The 16,865-nt window shown below is 43.4% G+C and overlaps 1 protein-coding gene across 3 annotated transcripts in view; it reads left to right on the top strand.

The window, feature by feature from the left end:
- The window catches only part of LOC111268311 (uncharacterized), a 32,104-nt gene extending 21,732 nt beyond the window's left edge, over positions 1 to 10,372 (top strand). For 2 of the 3 annotated variants that reach the window (XR_015314150.1, XM_086971640.1), the window contains exons 2-5: positions 567 to 723; positions 6,841 to 7,380; positions 8,462 to 8,697; positions 10,025 to 10,372. Coding sequence is in view for 2 of the 3 variants with exons in the window: in XM_086971640.1 (XP_086827766.1) it covers positions 567 to 723; positions 6,841 to 6,898 (215 nt within the window). In the remaining variant the exon portion in view is untranslated. The remainder of the gene's footprint in view (positions 1 to 566; positions 724 to 6,840; positions 7,381 to 8,461; positions 8,698 to 10,024) is intronic. The other variant, XM_086971641.1, reaches the window with a different exon arrangement.
- The last annotated feature ends 6,493 nt before the right edge of the window (positions 10,373 to 16,865 follow it).

Below are 16,865 nucleotides of genomic sequence, written 5' to 3'. Positions count from 1 at the left end.
TTCCCCCCACGCCGACCGTCGTATCTATGGCATTTCAGCAGATGTCTACTGCTATCTGCCTGGAACATCTCTTTCTGTGTTGGATTGGTCTGCCGGTCCACCGGACTGCCGCAGCGCTGGCCCTCGCCGTATAATAGCAATAATATCTGCTGAATGTGCGGTGTGATGCGCGTCGCCTTTATCGATACTAGCGATCGCGCCTACCCGTCGCTTCTTTATGGTGCTCGATTGCTGCTGGCGCCGCCGCCGCCGCCGCCTTAGTTGTCGTGGCGCGTCTAAAAGCGTTACTTTCACGCATCAAGATCGCATCTCGCACCTTTTTCTTCTTCTGTTACGTTTTCAGCGTGTATCAGTGTTGCCTCTTCTTTGTCTCTTTGAATTCCCCACTTTTCTCTCTTTCGGCGGAAAAAGAGTTCTGTCTGCACAGTCGAACGTATATTCGATCTACTATTATACTGCGCCGTACGGAATCTGAAGATTAGCACCCCTGTGGAAGGATGAAAGGTAAGTGTGCGAATCGCGTCCTATCTAACCAGTGTCTGTTTGTCTATCCGTGTTTTTTTCAGAAACTGCACTTCGTCTGGTTGTCGTTGTTGCCGTCACCGTCTTCGTCGCTGTTGTTATTGTTGTTCTTGGTGACGTCCTCCTTGCTATTGTTGTTGTGCCGATGCAACTTGCGTTCCCTTTTGTTGCACCCGTGTGTTTTCAAGACCGCTTCCTTCGGTAAGTGGGTATAGACTGTAGCTAAATTTTCGATTCGGTTCCGCGGTTCAGCGGACTCTACGTGTTAGTGTCAGGTAGACTTCAGTTGTTTCCTCCATTCCACATGCCAATGTTAACTTGTTGAGCACGAAGAGTGCACAACACAGTAAAGGCAACGAAGATATATTCGAGGAAAAAATCGCCCGATCCCGTTGAAAGATGGGACGCAGATCACACTAGACATATACACTAGATCAGACCCAAAAGTTGAACTATTTACGGACGCAGGAGATGGCTTTTCCAAAGCACTGACAACAATAAGACGCCGATAACAGCAAACGTTCTTTCAATAAAGGGCCGTCGCTCTACCGCCGCTGTTGTTGCTGCGCGCTGAACAAATAGAGAAAAACCTATGATACGTTTCAGATGTTTCGTTTCTGTGTATTACCCATGTGCGTATACCCAGCTCGACTCTTCTCAGTTGGCCGGCCGCTATTTTTTTGACGTCGCTAAACGTCCACCTGTCCCGTTATCGAATTTATCGTACCGCTAAATGCTGGTGAATTGTGAATTTATTCGAAAACAGATAGCGACAGCTGACGCTCCTTTCGGCTATTACGATTAGAAGAGAAAAACGTTTCGCGCTTGATAAGCGCTATTATGTCTTATATCTTACTTTTATATGAGCATTTCCCACACCGCGCACTTTTCATCCCGTCTCCGCTTGGCCGTTCGGCCGCGCTGCCTTCAGGCTCACTCAGTCAACTAAAAAATTCTTCAATTGCTGACCTCGTCATCGACATCAGATACACCTTCATAAAAGAAAAAACACTACAGGCGCTAGTTCTGCGTCTGCGTGTACGTCTTAATTTTAAGTTCCGGAAAACTACGGATGCCCAATAGAATATTCGTTCGAATCAAGTGAGTCTCGTTTTAGTGAAGCTGGAAAACAACGTCAAAAGTATTTAACTATATACGGAAAATACGAAATAATGTATCTGACATTAAAGGCAATACGTACGTCAATGGAAGCAGCCACGGAACATAACAACTGGGTTGGGAAGATAGATATACTTCAAATGGATATCATAAATATATTTATACACTCTGATGCATGCGCATTCGACCAATTCAGGGTATACGACACGGCTTCGAACAGTCGTTCATTCCCCCAAGCTGAACACTGATAATACGCATTCCTTTTTTTTTCAAAAGAAACGACGATCGCATCCGTGGATATACCGCCAGGACCCTTGGAGCTACGTGCTATCCTAAGCACTTACTTGTTTGCTGTTTCCTTCGTAGCAGAATGCTAAGCAAGCTCCTATCGCTGGACTGATCATCATAACAAAACAGGGAACTCTTCAAATCACTCGATAGCACCCCATATGTGCATGAATGCGCGTCGACGTAAACGCCAGCAGCAACAAAACGGCTGCAACGACTTTCTTATCCGATGACTTCTGAGTGTGCGACTTCTGTCAAAAACACCGAAAAAAGTAATCAACAATAACTTTCTTTAAAAAGGTGCAGCAGTAGCAGCAAGAGAGAACATGTAATAGGAGGGGATAGAGAAGAATCCTGCGGGAATATCCGTCATTGCCGTTGCTTCTGACTTTACGTGATCAGCGCTTACCCGCTACTGCAACTACCAACATTGTTGTGATCGAGTTGGCGGCTCGTCTTCCCAAAAGCCATCATTGCTTGCATGACCAGTCAATGTTTGGCATTGCTAACTCGTGCATTTTTTCATTTTTTCGCGCGTACGTGGACACCGTACTCCATCTCGTTCTGGATTTACGTGAGCGTACGATTTTGTTGATTATAGAGCTCTTAAGGCATCAGCGCTGGCCGTTCTCGGATGTAGCGTTTCCTCACACTGACCCGAGCGTCTTTTCTTTTTTATATTTAAGAACCTACAAGCGACGGCAGATAGTTTACTAGCAAAGCTCATGTATGTGTATCGGTATATCGTGGCGAGATGCTTGTTTTGCAGGCGGAAGCCGTGGATTGAGCACAGGGCGCGTTCCTCTTCAAATCCGTCGCTTAGTATCGTCTGCCCGTCCGTTGCCAGGACGTATTAGCAAGATCACATCAACAGCAACAACGACGACACCCAAGACAATGTTATAGCGACGCGACCGCTGAACTTAATCATTTAGTTGCTTTCTTTTTTGCCTTATATCGACTACTGCTGGCTGCTATTTTTTCATTATATCTACTACCATTGCTGCTATAACTGAGCCGAATGATGCAGCTTCGATCACACAGAGGTACAGACGTGCATTGACGTACGATTAAACTCCATTGTCTGTTTACACGTCGTCCAGGTCCAAATGCAGGGAAAACTGGACGGGAACTGCGAAACTCTTTTCGTATATGACACCCAAAGAAGCGGCGATCTACGCTCGGCAGGCTTTCCATTCACGAACAAATCGTCATCGTCGTTGATCAATCGATACTCAGAAGCTAGCTAGAGCTATTTTGAAAATAGTTTTTGTTTTAAGGTGTGTACGTTCACATCTATTTATACACAAATCAAATACGATTACGGATTGCGACGGGAGAATGTGGCCAGAAATTATTTTTGCCACCGGTAAGTAAAATTAAGTGGCCGACAAGTGTTACACAGCTAGAAGTGGATGGCTTTTTTTTTTTTAGGTTGTGCAGAAAATTGATAAACGGCCCACTGGTACAGAAGCCAACAGTTATCTATTCCAAAGGTAGAACGACCGCTGTGCTTTTTTTCGTTCAAAAATAAGGCTCATCAGGACGCGACAATACAATGTATCTTTTTTGTGTTCCACGTCCATATATACGTGAGTATTGTGTGAAAAGAAAAAACAGTGTACATAAGCTACAGCCTTTTCACGCCCTTCCGTCGTTAAAAATGCCGCGGGTAGATAATTTTTCACCTGGTTGACAATAACGTTTACTGCTACGGTGGTCCTATTCGGCGCTAATCACTTGCGCGTCCTTAAGTGAATTGCAAATTTTGTTAAACGTAACGCATATATATAATATACGGCCTACTAATCGAAATAGCGTTCTACTTATGCACCTGATCATAATAGTCACGATACTATAATAAGTAAAGGCAGGGTGCTCGGCACCGTTTATTCTGTATATATAGCCTGCCGGTATCCACTCTAGCATCACATATAGCTTATAGGCAAATCCGTCTAGAGTGGCCTCGTTCGTGTAAGCTTTGTCGGCAGCAACGCCACCTTCACCGCCGCCGCCGCAACTATGGCAGTATCAACAAGAAAAAATTATGTGGCAGCAGGCAGCCAGAACTACCAAACAACCGTCGTGAACGTTTACTGATCAATGAGGGCAAACGAGCCAAGCACCGATAAAACGTTGGCAAACAACACGAGATGGGAGTGGCCGTCAACGTAGATCACCGGCCACCGCCGACATTGCTGGACCAGTGGTACGAATATCTGAAAACGCCAGCCTCAACCACTAGGACAAATCGAAGCCGTTACTCTCTCCGTTCCAGCAGCCCTCTCAGCTGGAGGTGTACCTTCGTTTGGCTAGAGTGCAATAAGTCCTAAGAAAAGGCCGCAATCAACAGCGTGAAGGATTGCAGATACTCTATGGAGCTGCGCTGAGTGAGCTGATTCTACGCTCATTGCGGCAGGCAGCAAAATGCTTAAACCCTTGCTTCCGCGCTCACCGACTGCCCCGGTATCTACTGATAGGATATAGTGTAGTGCAAACTCATCGAAGATGCGATGGCTGTCTAGAGGTAGACGGATCAAAGGCAGTGGGGCTTAGAAAATGAGAAGGAGTGCCACAACCGAACGTCAGGTGGCAGTAGCATCCTCTGTTACTTGCGTTCGCTTTCGATTTTTTACAAGGCATATTCAGTGTAATATCCCTTTACGTCGAATGTTGTGGGGTTAATGTCCATGGCCATCGATGGCGGAGCTCTTTAACGTAACTAAAGTAACATCCTGTGTTGTATACGAGTTGAAGAAGTATTGCGTCTAGCGCAACAACTAATCGCGGCCATTGGCTTAGAAGCGCATAGGTGTCCTTTAATCTCTCACTGCTGTCCTGTTCTCGGATTGCCGTAGAGTGCCAAATTAGGTAGGTAAAAACCTTGTTGTTTCTGCGTCGTGCTGCTGGATGCGTAGAGTAAAATAAAAAGATTAGTGCTCCTCTGTCCTAGGCGTTCTCTACTGCCAGATCAATGCCAGCCTGTGATTAACTGCCTCGCGCAACAGAATACAGGTGCCGTGAAACTGCGGCACCAATCATACATCAGCATTTAAGGGTCAGTCCACGAGAGAACCTAACTCGAGTACGGTACTAACACGCCTACTGGACGCCAAATCTGTCGTAGCCTACTGAGATGGGCAGGCAGGCAGGCAGGCACAAGGAACCACCGACAGGTCGTTGTGGTCACCACGCGAAGAGGGAACGTCCCCATAATTGGAGAAATTCAACGACAGTACGTTAAGGAAAGTAAATTGCTACGCAAGAATAGATAGATTACGTTAGACACCGAGCAGTATATATTGTGGCTGAAGCGGAATGGCGCGTTGAAAAGTTGAGCGTACAAACGATAGTAAGTGTATTATGTCATTGTAACTGACGGCAGTGAAGAGCACAGCATGACACATAATGGGGGTTGCTGTAGAAGACGTAATCAAAGAAGGCAACGATTAGTTACTGAAAAACACCTTAATTCGAGCCTAGATGTAACGAAAGATCTCCAATCGCAGATCAGCCACAAGGAAGGGGATCGTAGAAGGTCTAGTTATGCAGTATTTACGAGGTCTTTATCTGTGACTTCGGATGGTTTTTGTTGAGCTGCACGCCTCTGCAGGCGCATAAATAAATCAGCAGGCGATGTTTTGTTTGCATTTATGCAATATGCATTGATAAACGTTGATCGCAGTACTTTCGTATCTATGAATAAGGCTACTGTAATAGCTTATGTGTTGCCTTGAATTGCCCAGGGGCAACATGGGACGCACAGATTATTGTTTCTTCTTAAATTATTATTTAACAAAGTTATTACTCTACCTTGATTTTTTTATCGGGACATATACGTTTATTTAGAGGAACGTCTAATTCATTTAGTAGGAGCTTTATATAACAACTTCATTTGTGAGGTAACAAGAGTGATGGCACTGATTCGGATTTGCGGCTAAAGAGCTCTGTCAAGAATAGACCACCAGAAGGCCCCGTCGCACAAAGCGTCTTCTTCCAGTTTTCAGGATAGTCTATTTGCCATGTTTCGCAAGATTCTTTAGAGCAGCGCTGTAGACCGGTGACGCCACGCTGAGTTCTCGTAGTTGGATCAGTAGCAAGAAAAATAAATCTCAAAATATCACTTATTTCTTGGTCAAGCGTTCCTAGAATTACAGGTCCTGTGTACATCTAAAGTTCATTATGTTTCGATAATACCTAAATACAACAAAGGCAAATTTCTCATGCAAAAAGTAGATGGCTTATAAATTATATTATCGTTCATAAGGTAGCGATCTCTGAAGTTACCTGCTTTTTCTGTTTACTTCACTTCACAGTAATGTTGTTTTCAATTATGAAAAGGTTCGCTCGATTCTTTCTTAGCATTTAAGGATACTTGACCATATTTTTCGATCCTGTCGTTAGTGTGGCAGTGTAATAATAGAAAGAAATTAACAAACAAAATTTCCTAGCGGACGTTCCCTAATCAGCACCCAGTTGACCAGTGACCGCGGCAGAATATGCATAGAACATATAGCGTAGATATCACTAGTTGTCCGCAGTCTATCAGCTGTGTCCTCAACGAAAGCTCCATATGATATAGAACGACTGTGGCATTTATTGGCGCTGATAGAGAAAACCGAAAGCCATTCCTTGCCCTACGTACTTCGTTTATATTGTCGGAGCTACAGCGACGACGGCTCATCCAGCTCGTTCGGACGCAGTCTTCTCGTACCAATTAGAACATTGTTGCCACCTCTGTCTTCGGCTAGCTTACTTCTCCCGTTTACGAGCTATGAATACGGGATAACTGTGAGAGCACAAATGCAGGCCAACCACATGTTTTACCACCACAATTGACTATTTTTCGAGAGAACGTAATAAAGAACCAGCGTTAATAAGACGCCTTTGTGTTTTTTTCTTTATTTAAAGAGCCATGATGAGCGGCAGTTCAAGACAAAAGAGGCTCGCGGTTGCGACGATCATTTGAAGGCGCAGTTCAACGAAAATGAAGGAGCACAGGGCGAATCTTCGACGTGGTACCGTGATCACACGGTGCAGCTGATTCGCATGCCTTTGTTTGCCTGATCATACGAGCGCATTGCCGGTCGTATCTTCGCACTAATATTGATAGCATGTGTAGTATAGTGTGGCGGATACGCTTGTAGAGCACACCGTGAGTGGCGTAAAAGTTGTGTAGCAAAACGTAAACCCGCTGTGGTATTTACTGCGGCAGCCATAGAAAAGAGCTGCCGACAATGAACAAACGAAGGGAACAAACGCCGGAATCCCTTACCGAAGCCCAAATTCCGGCGTGTGACATCGGGGCATAGGCTGTATGATACCGGTAAGCGAGCCTGCAGAGAGCTGTTTGTCGCTCTTTATGTCTCCGTACACCATGTGCCATTCGTCGACGAACGTAGCGACTGTAAGCGATCCCGCGCGGGAAACGCGGCCATCAGCAGATAGGAGGTACGATAACGACGTCAGCCAACGCAACGACAGAACCGCAGTCGTCACCACCCAACATCGGCATTGAATTCCTTTAAAGGCTCCCAGCCCAGCCACCACCAATCCTCAATATATGAGTTTTAAAGGAGCATACATTTCCTTTTCCATTCTATAGTAGAACACTCCGCAGAGAAGGGAACTCGAGGGGGTGAATCAATATCTAACCGTGAAGCTCAAGACTTGTCCTTCAAGCCGCAGTGCTAAGCACATATCGTCATGACGGAGTTCTGTCCATTATGCTATGGCTATTAGTGGTAATAGAGTTAGCAAAACAAAACAAATCGCGTCATATTGTGAAGGAAAGTTCGTGCCACATAAATTAATTTCATCAGAAATGCAACCGTAGACTAGGCTTATTCCGGTCTGATACGCAGAACTTGGTTTCTAGTTTATTTGTTTGTACCGCTCAGACATATTATTAATTTAATAGGTTCGTAGAAAAGCAAGCAAGCAAAATGGTTACGTTATTTATCCTATTTTCCTTAAAATGATTTAGAAACTTGTCAATGGATTATGTGTTTAAAGTCTAACGGAAAAGGCTTTAAGGTAAGTAGACAAACTAAGTCGCAGCTTCTGTATCTAAACGAAAAAATGAGTGCTTTTTATTAGAAAAAAAATAGTTGATATTGATTCACTAATATGAAATATCTATAGCGAAGATTTAATATAGCCCAGTGTTTTTGTTTGAACCCAATTTACTGCATTCATAAACCTACTTTGAATCTAGTTAATTGGCAACGGGTTGTTATGTTAGGTTAAATTTGACAGTTTGTAAATGGTAATTACACATAAGAGTATTCCCATCCATATAATGTCCCAAATTCTTACGACAGTTACCCATAAGTATCCATCTATCTCTCGCATCCTTTGTAAGAAGCTAAAACCTCTTTTTCCGATAAATTTCATAGCCAAAATGTTGCCTTCAATTATCACCATGTTCTATCGCCAGCGATCCCCTACAGTTGCGTTTGTTAGAAAGGCGAGCAAATTAGTGCCAGCCCTGTATTCTGCATTATTTTAATATATATGTTTATATAATTAGACGTGGAACGAAACGGAAGTTGCCGCTACAAATCGTAAGTGAAGGTCTGTCTGTTAGTGGGTAAAGTAAGATATGACTTCATTCATCGACTTTACGCACGACACAGTCAATGCACGCTACGCTCCTTCGCCGTTGGTTACTGCGAAGTCCCATTTAACTTATCCATCACCCGCGGAGGAGGCATAGTAGAGGCTCCGGCATGAAGCCAGCTCGTTACGCTCACCGTGACGTAAGTTGTACGTATATATGTAGCTTAATGCATGATTATATTTCGCTTAGTTTTTGCTATCCCCTGTTAACATATTGTTTTAAAGAGGCCCCAGCATTGAAACCATGCCCGATGTTATTCTAGCTATTGCTTCGTATCCGTGGCTGTTCCTAGTGTAAGAAGTAACTTGTTATAATAGCACGTAAACGCCTGAAAACTAGTCTCTCCTGGTATATTTTCGGTGCCCAAGTCGCGTTAGATATACATGTACTGAAATTTCTAAGTATTTTTGTGCATGACTGAATCTACATCAATCTTATCAGCAGATAACATGAAAAGTGACGATGTATGATAATACTTCATTAGTATGATTTACTATATTTATTTGATATGATCAACTGAGATTTGCTTACCTGATCAAAAACGTGATCCAGTAGAACAACCGATTTAGGCGCTCGGCGCAGTTCTTTGGATTTAACACGTGACCTAAGCTAGCGTTTCACTAAAAATATCAATATAGCAAATGTTTAGGTTATTGCTAAGCTGTCTGATCACGAAACGACAGAAGGTGAAAACTTAGACGGGCAGTACACGGTAGACAGTAACCTCAACGATACTTCGATCCTAACCTTACTGGTGAATACAGAAGCGCTTTTCCTACTTAAGTAACACCTTAGAGAACACAGCGTGTATATCGTACAAAAACTATCGAAAGATAAAAACAGAAAAAGCGTATATATTTTCGTTATAATGATTTATCTTTTTACAGCTCCCCCAGTACAGATATCTCTCTCTCATAAAGAAAGCTTGCTTCTTTCTTGAGCAACGCAGCAGGTTCTAATCAGCTTCGCAGCATGCTGGAAAAGTAGCCGAACTATCTAGTTAAATAACATCAAAAAGCAGTAGTTTCCAGATGATCTTAACTATATGCTAAACACAGCTTCACAATTGATTCTGTGACCGTTTTTTTTCTGCTCGAATCTACGTGTGCTTCTCATACACTTGCATTGCTTAAGATCCTTCTTTCCTCTGCACTGCTGTAATTAATCAGGCCACATGATCCACTAAAGACATTGTCTTGTATTGTAAATTACGTGCCGCACGTTTCTTCTGCTGCTTCCACAGCTCCTACTCGTCACAGATAACGCATTATTAACATTGGACACTAGCAGTTATTTGCTACCACTAAAATAGTAATTCTCATGCTTTTCTATCCCGACGTAAGCCGTCAGATGTTACTTCAGACGGCTGGCTTCCAGCACGAAACGAATCGTGTCCACGTCCGGATTCGAACCTAGACCACCATGTATTTTTAATTTTAACACATACACGCATTACCTGCTGCACTATTACAGGGATAAATCGTTACCGTCGAAGTGATCTCTGCTGCATAACTCAACAAACTCCGAAGCGACCTGCGTCGTTGTTGAAGCTGTAGACGTATCTCTTAAACACGTTACGTGAGAGAATCATTACATCTGAATGCCCACTTAATGCATATGAGCATCTACAGCTTCGGATGACCACGACGACAACAGTTCTATTTAAATTGATGAAAGATGCATTGGCAATTGATGTACATGCAATGGACATAATATTACTCTGTTGATTTATCACTCCGCCTGCGTTTGTTCATTCAACCTGAACGTTTGAGCGATACTTGAGCTCGTAGTTCAGAATAAAAAGAATCATAGTAGTCACTATTACCTCAGGGCTGTTTGTGAAAAAATCTGCCATCTGCCATCGTGTATTTCGATAGGGAAACTCAATCGCTCTACATCGTTCATGCGGGTCACTCCGCCTGTCACACTTATATATGTCACATAAATCTAGTAATATGTGTCGTATCACTCAGCTGTATATCGACATACATGCACGGGTTTCCGTCGGAACCTGGTTCATATCTTTCTCTGAACGTCCGCATAAACTTTGCGCGCGTTCTTATGTATTCGTTTTCTAATGGTGACACTATTCATCAGAGATCGCTCGTCAGAGCTTAACGTGTTTAAGTCCGACGCCCGCCCCGTCGTTTGAAAAGCAAGACCACTTATACACCTACTACCGCCAGCAGTAATAGACCAGCCTAGACGTGATGATTGGCAATTTCCTGACATCTCTGACAGACAAACAGCTTCGTTGTTTTGCCTCGCGATCGGCGGCGGCCTGACAATGATTGTCAGGTTAAACCAACTTAGATCACAACCATAATAATGACAATAACAACAGCACTAGGCTACCGCTGTTGCTATTAGAGGATACGTCGTGGAGGGTCTGCATCACTTCAATGGACCGCTTCTATTGCTGCGCGCTCGCATGCAGCTGGTCGAGGTAAAAACGGCGGTGAAAGAAAAATGCCGAAAACATGACACGATTGAAGGTCTTACAATTCACTTTGATGGTCTGCTATTATATTTGGAGTGGCTACTGTTACTGCCGCTGGTAAACCGTGAAGACGCCGAGGCTGCTCTGCAATATTGAAGTCATGAGGCCACGACGTCGTTGGTGGCTTCGTTATAGAAGGCAGCATTGTTCAGCATGGTGTTGCTATGGTGGGTAAAGCCAACGATCGGCAAGTTATTCCAATTGCAATTCAATAACATTGTTGTCCAAGCTGCAGTTGTAGTTAATAATAGGAGAACCTGTCGATAGCAATAAGAATGTTGCCGAATGAAATGGTTCGACGCATGCACTGCAATGGGAATACGAAGTAGATGTAGGCAATGATAGCGGTCGCGTACTGCTAGGTCCTACAGGGAAGGCCCGCACGAAAACTATTGCGGCACATAGTGGAACAGAAGACGGCATACCTCGAGGCACCGCGTCCAGTCGCACCATGCTGCAAGCGGACGAATCTGCAGTCTCTGCTGAAGCGTTTCAAGAGGACTGTAGTAATACAGCCACAGTTTACAGCTACAATGACAAAAATAAACAATATCGCTAGTCGCAATATGCGTCAGAGCCTACCAGTAAAGCGCCATAGTGTTTCGGGGTGATGCTACTCGGTACCAGCAGAAGCAAAGAGGATCGGTTTGGCTCGGTCGGGCGGCTTGACGAAACTAGGCGAAAAGATAGTGTGATAGAAATAGGAAAAACAACGCATATGGACTGTGAATTAAGTGCGATACAACTAGCGATTTGAGGATACACTGATTTGAAATGCAACGAGGTCCTACGCATTGAACTACGACGCAGGAAGGACCTTTCACAGTGCCTCAGTGTAGGACAACTAGAAAAACGAACTTGCCATACAACAATCTAGCCATCTTTGTACGACATCGATTGCATATCTGTGGATTACCGCAGTGGGTCTTTTCACAGAGAAGTTATAGAAACGAGGTAAGCGGCAATGACCGTAGCCACTGGTGCGGAGTATGATGAAGGTGGGAAGTAGCGTGGAACGGACAAACTGAAACCTCAAAGAAACATAAGCGATACTCGCCATATAAGTAGTAATGTCTCTTATAAGGTAGAGATCTGCGATGGACCATTATCGGTGAAGAAGACGTTTCCACAAATAGTACCAATTAATTGCGATAATTGACTACGACAACTCGTGATGACGGAAATGATTTCTGCGATCCAACGTCTTAAGATGAGTACAGATGTCTGAAGGAACATCTCCCTAGACGCCAATGAGTGTACGGAAAATCCGGAATAACGATATGTGTATTGGTTTAGGAACACGTTCCTCTCTGATATAGGAGCGGGTATTTGAGCGGTGGGTTGAGTTCGTATAGCTAAATTCGAATGCTCTTAGACCCATGGTTTCATATTGGTATGACAGAAAAGTAGCTGTGATAGATCAAATATAGATGATGCATTGGCAACGACCATGATATTTTTTTTGCTATCTACTGGTGCAAGACGGTTGTTATTATAGCACAGTCGTTAAACGGATCAATAGTATTTAGAAAGTAGATTTATGAAAGTGTGTATTATCAAAACTTCGTTAAATTCACTTTCTTCCCGTTTATCAGTGGCCTCGATTAGTGTTCCTCATCGACGAGGTTATGGCCATCGTTGACTTTTCATTCGGTCAAAGATACACAAGCTCTTCGACAACCCAGTTATTTTATCATCAATATCCCACATCTGTCCCCTATAATATTCGATACGATTCAATGACCATTCAACTTACGCATCTCGGAGAGAGATTCTCCCAGAAGCCAGTGTGTAGCTAAACGTCTAAAGCGTTTTCATCATGCGACCGTCATCAACTAAATAACAAACTAGTAGTCATCGCCGTACGTGTATTGTACGAATAATAACAGATTTTTTAGAAACAAACATTTTTGTCGAACGTAACGTTGCAATATTGAACAGCTATCTAATAATAATAATACAACTTGTTATAATATCAAATCTCAATTTTTTTTATATTTAACAGCATACATGGCGTACGACCAGGACCAAGTGAATGCAGTAAGGCCATACGTGCGATTTAGAAAAGCAAATCCGTGATAGGCAATAACTGCTGCACATCATTGCTACGCATTACCTTTTCATTAACTATTTGTTTTTGTTAAGTGTTTCTGTGTCTTAGCAGTGGCGCTCGTGCTTCTTGTTGTTGAAAACGAACGAGGACATTGATTTTCACGCTATCTCAATGTATATCTAGTTATTAGACACGATTGCCGGTAATACCGCCGTGTTTATGTGATTGGAATGAGAAAAAAGATAGGTACCACGGGGCTGGGCCGGTACTGTTCCGCCATAACTCCAGTAGGCGTGGACGTCTCACGTAAGATACACAACTGTATTCCCTTTTGTAGCAATCGCAGCTTGGTGACTATCGGAGGTAGTTCTACCATTAGTTTTATAAGTAATAGCCCACTTTTCTCGCCGTTCCACAAATCGATGTGTGCTTGGGAAGTTAATGTAGCACTCTATTGTGGCCGGTAACGACGTGCGGACCATATATCAGAGCGGCAATCGTTTTTCTGTCTACAGACGCAGTCGAACGCTTCACAGTGGCCCAGTCGCCGATGATGACTTCAGCAAAAACACAAAGTAATGCTGTGAAGATTTAACTTGTCAGTAATTCCAGCTGGACTCATCCCAGTAGATTTCGTTTTGTGAAGCTTCTGACTCTTTCCTCTTTTGTTTGACTAACCGATGTCGGTGTCTAGACTTGCTTTGACGTTGTCTCAGTGTCATAAGGAATACGTTTTAGGCATCGATATGTAAGTTCTTATAATTTACTTTCATTCTTCGCTGAGACAGGCGTATTTTATTTACTGCCTCGCTTACCTAGATATTTACTACCACCAATTTTTTAATTTTCTACTTACAGTTCTCAGTCGGTGCGATTATTAACTAGCCAAATTGTACAGCCAATGCCTGTTTCGCAATTAAGGAAGACTATGAAGCTAGTAAGAGCAAACCTCAATGATATCAAGCATACTAATGACAAGTAACAAGTCTGCGTTTTTCTCCATGTTGTTGTATGCTCTAAATGAAATTCGAAAGGACAGCGAGCAAAGCAACGATGCCATATGCGCGTCCAAATTTTTGTGTGTTTCTACCGTCCTCTTGGCCATTGTCTAATAAGACCAATTTATTACATGCATAATATCATAGTTGGTGATGACGAAGTGTCACAAGACCTTCGCTCAGTACGACGCGGTCCTTCGTGGTCAAGCCGTCGTTACGAGCTCAACGAAATGACAGGAACTGTGAAGGCAAAGCCTTGCATACATTGAAAAATATCTGAATGAAACTTTGCCCGGCATGCTAATGATTGACAATCCGTACAGCCGTAGATTTCAATGGGACTATTTACGGTCTCAGAGCCTTCTGTCAAGAAATACATGAATTGTTATGTAGGTACCATTTTATCTTGTGAGGGACCCACAAAAAGTTTGTGACTATAAACACAAAGTTTGAAGACGTTAGCGGGTTCTTTCGACGCTTCGAACGTCGCTTAAGTAACGGTTCTAACGGAGGCCATACAACTGTATGTAGATACGCTTTATAATTTAATTTGAGCGTTGACAATTCTAGCGAAGAAATTTGTGTCACTTTCACAGAATACATTATCTTCTGTCAGCGACGCTGCGCCTGCTGTATCGGCAACGTCCTGCAAACGCCCCTGTTAGTATTATATAATACTGAAATAAGGAACATAAATAAAGAGGAGCATAATAAGTAATGCTTGAATGTAAAAAAAAAAAAGCTTTCAATGACTCCATTAAAAATGCTAGTAGCAAAGGTAGAAAAACTTCCTTTTAACTTTTCCCATGTTGTAGAAAATTATATACTACAAGATCTCCGATGTGTATCAGGTAACCTCTGTGTCACTTTATAGCGTTAAATTCTATTGAATTCAGAGCAAATTGCTGTTTGCCATGATAATTACCGCTGTTATCCATTTAAACAAAATCTACGAGAAGTGTGGCGAGGAGCCGTGTAGACGTCGTAATGGACGCGTGAGAGTACAACGATCTAACAACACAAACCGGCATCATCTCATCGAAGGCCTGAAACAGTTATGGCGGCACCGCAACGGCGCTGTGCCTCGCTCTATGTTATGGTGCACCTGACGCTACCCCTGCTCCGCGCTGAGCGCCTTTGACATTAACCTACGCAGCGTAAGACATAGATTTTGATGAAAAACAAAGCGAAGCTGAACAGAGCTCAAACTGAACTTAATATTATAGAGGTTCAGGTATGAACAGCGAACACACAATTGGTCAGTGAAAGGTTCTGCGATAGACATCGCACCTATATTATGAGAGGGGCACTTGTCTTCGACACACGTTTGCATCTTCTTTTCGTGGCCTTCTCAGTAGTCTCGAACTCGGTCACAATCTTCGCTGATTTTTGCACTATTAAGGGAATTACAGATTAGGCCGTACCTCAGTCGTAATGAAATATATATATATTAGACTAGTACCTATTGAAAAAAATTACATTTTTAATTTTTGGGGAAAGTTTTACGGAGTTTTCGTTTTTACCCCCCAAAAAGTGTACTTAAGGAAGCATTTGAGCGAGTTCTATGTACGAACCATAAAATATTGAAGCAGACCTGCTTCATTCTTTGGACGCAGCCTTGAAAAGGACATGCAGGCAGATAGATAGGCAAGAACGTAAGCAGTGACGAGAAGAAGCCCCAGATCATAATTGACTTCGTACAGCATGAAGGTGGCGCCGAAACAGAACGCACAGGTTCAGAACCGATAGACACACCCTCTGAGTTGTCTTGGCTTCATTAGAACCCCTCGGGGGTGCATCGCCACGTGAGAGGCAGATACTTTGTACACATCCCGCCCATTAAGACCGCTAGGAGAATGATGTGTTCGCACACGGCGTCCAACAACTAGCGTCAGACGGTAGACGAAAGAACCTGTAGTTGACTTAGCGATATCGGTAGTCAAGAGTAAAGAGCCTGTGCATGAGGCAGTGTCAGAGGAGATAAAGTAGGAAAAAAAACAAGGCGAACAAAGAATCAACAGCAGATAGCTCCGAATCTTTTTCACTAGTTAAAGCAGAAAAAACCGTGAAGTCGGACGAATTGAGACTGATCGGCCGTTCCAAGGTTTCCCTATCCTAAACTTGTTTTTTTCTATTCTGTTATTCCGTATAGTATCGGTGCTAATGCAGCCAACCAGGTAAGAATTGAGGGGAACGTGTCCCGTAGTGCTCAAAACTAAGCCAATAAAAATACTACAACAGCTACAAAATGAAAACCAATATCGGATCCTGCCGTGATATTTTAATATGTTAAACTACGTACGCACTTCCACAGATCTCACCACCTATACCAGGTCAGGCCGGGAAGAGCCCAATTCTTATTATCCAGCCTGTCGGTCAGGCAACAAGTGCCCTTACTAAAACATTGGTTACTACTGTCGCGAGTCTGTATGGTGGACTAAGCACGGGTGCCGCATCAGCAGCAGCAGCAATGAGGCGCGCGCATAGCTGCTACGTGGCCGACCAGCGTAGAATCGTGAAAAAACTAACTGAAAAACGACAGCAAACTGGCTTTGTCCTTTGGAGCTACTTGATGGTCGAATGATTAGGCCAAACTAGACAAAATTCGCTGAACTTGTTCGTGTCGCGACAGCCGCTAATCAACCACACTATAGACCACATGTCTACGTAAATATCGCATGTGGCCAAGCCGTCACGTGCGTTGTACGTCGTTGCCTGTACCGCGACATCGACGGCATAGGTGAAGCCAGTACGCCTTCCTGA

This window comes from Varroa jacobsoni, unplaced genomic scaffold, assembly GCF_002532875.2.
Source record: "Varroa jacobsoni isolate VJ856 unplaced genomic scaffold, vjacob_1.0 scaffold_1274, whole genome shotgun sequence".
Classification (NCBI taxonomy): domain Eukaryota; kingdom Metazoa; phylum Arthropoda; class Arachnida; order Mesostigmata; family Varroidae; genus Varroa; species Varroa jacobsoni.
Note: the sequence above shows the minus strand (reverse complement) of the source record. Positions and strands in the feature narration are given on the sequence as shown.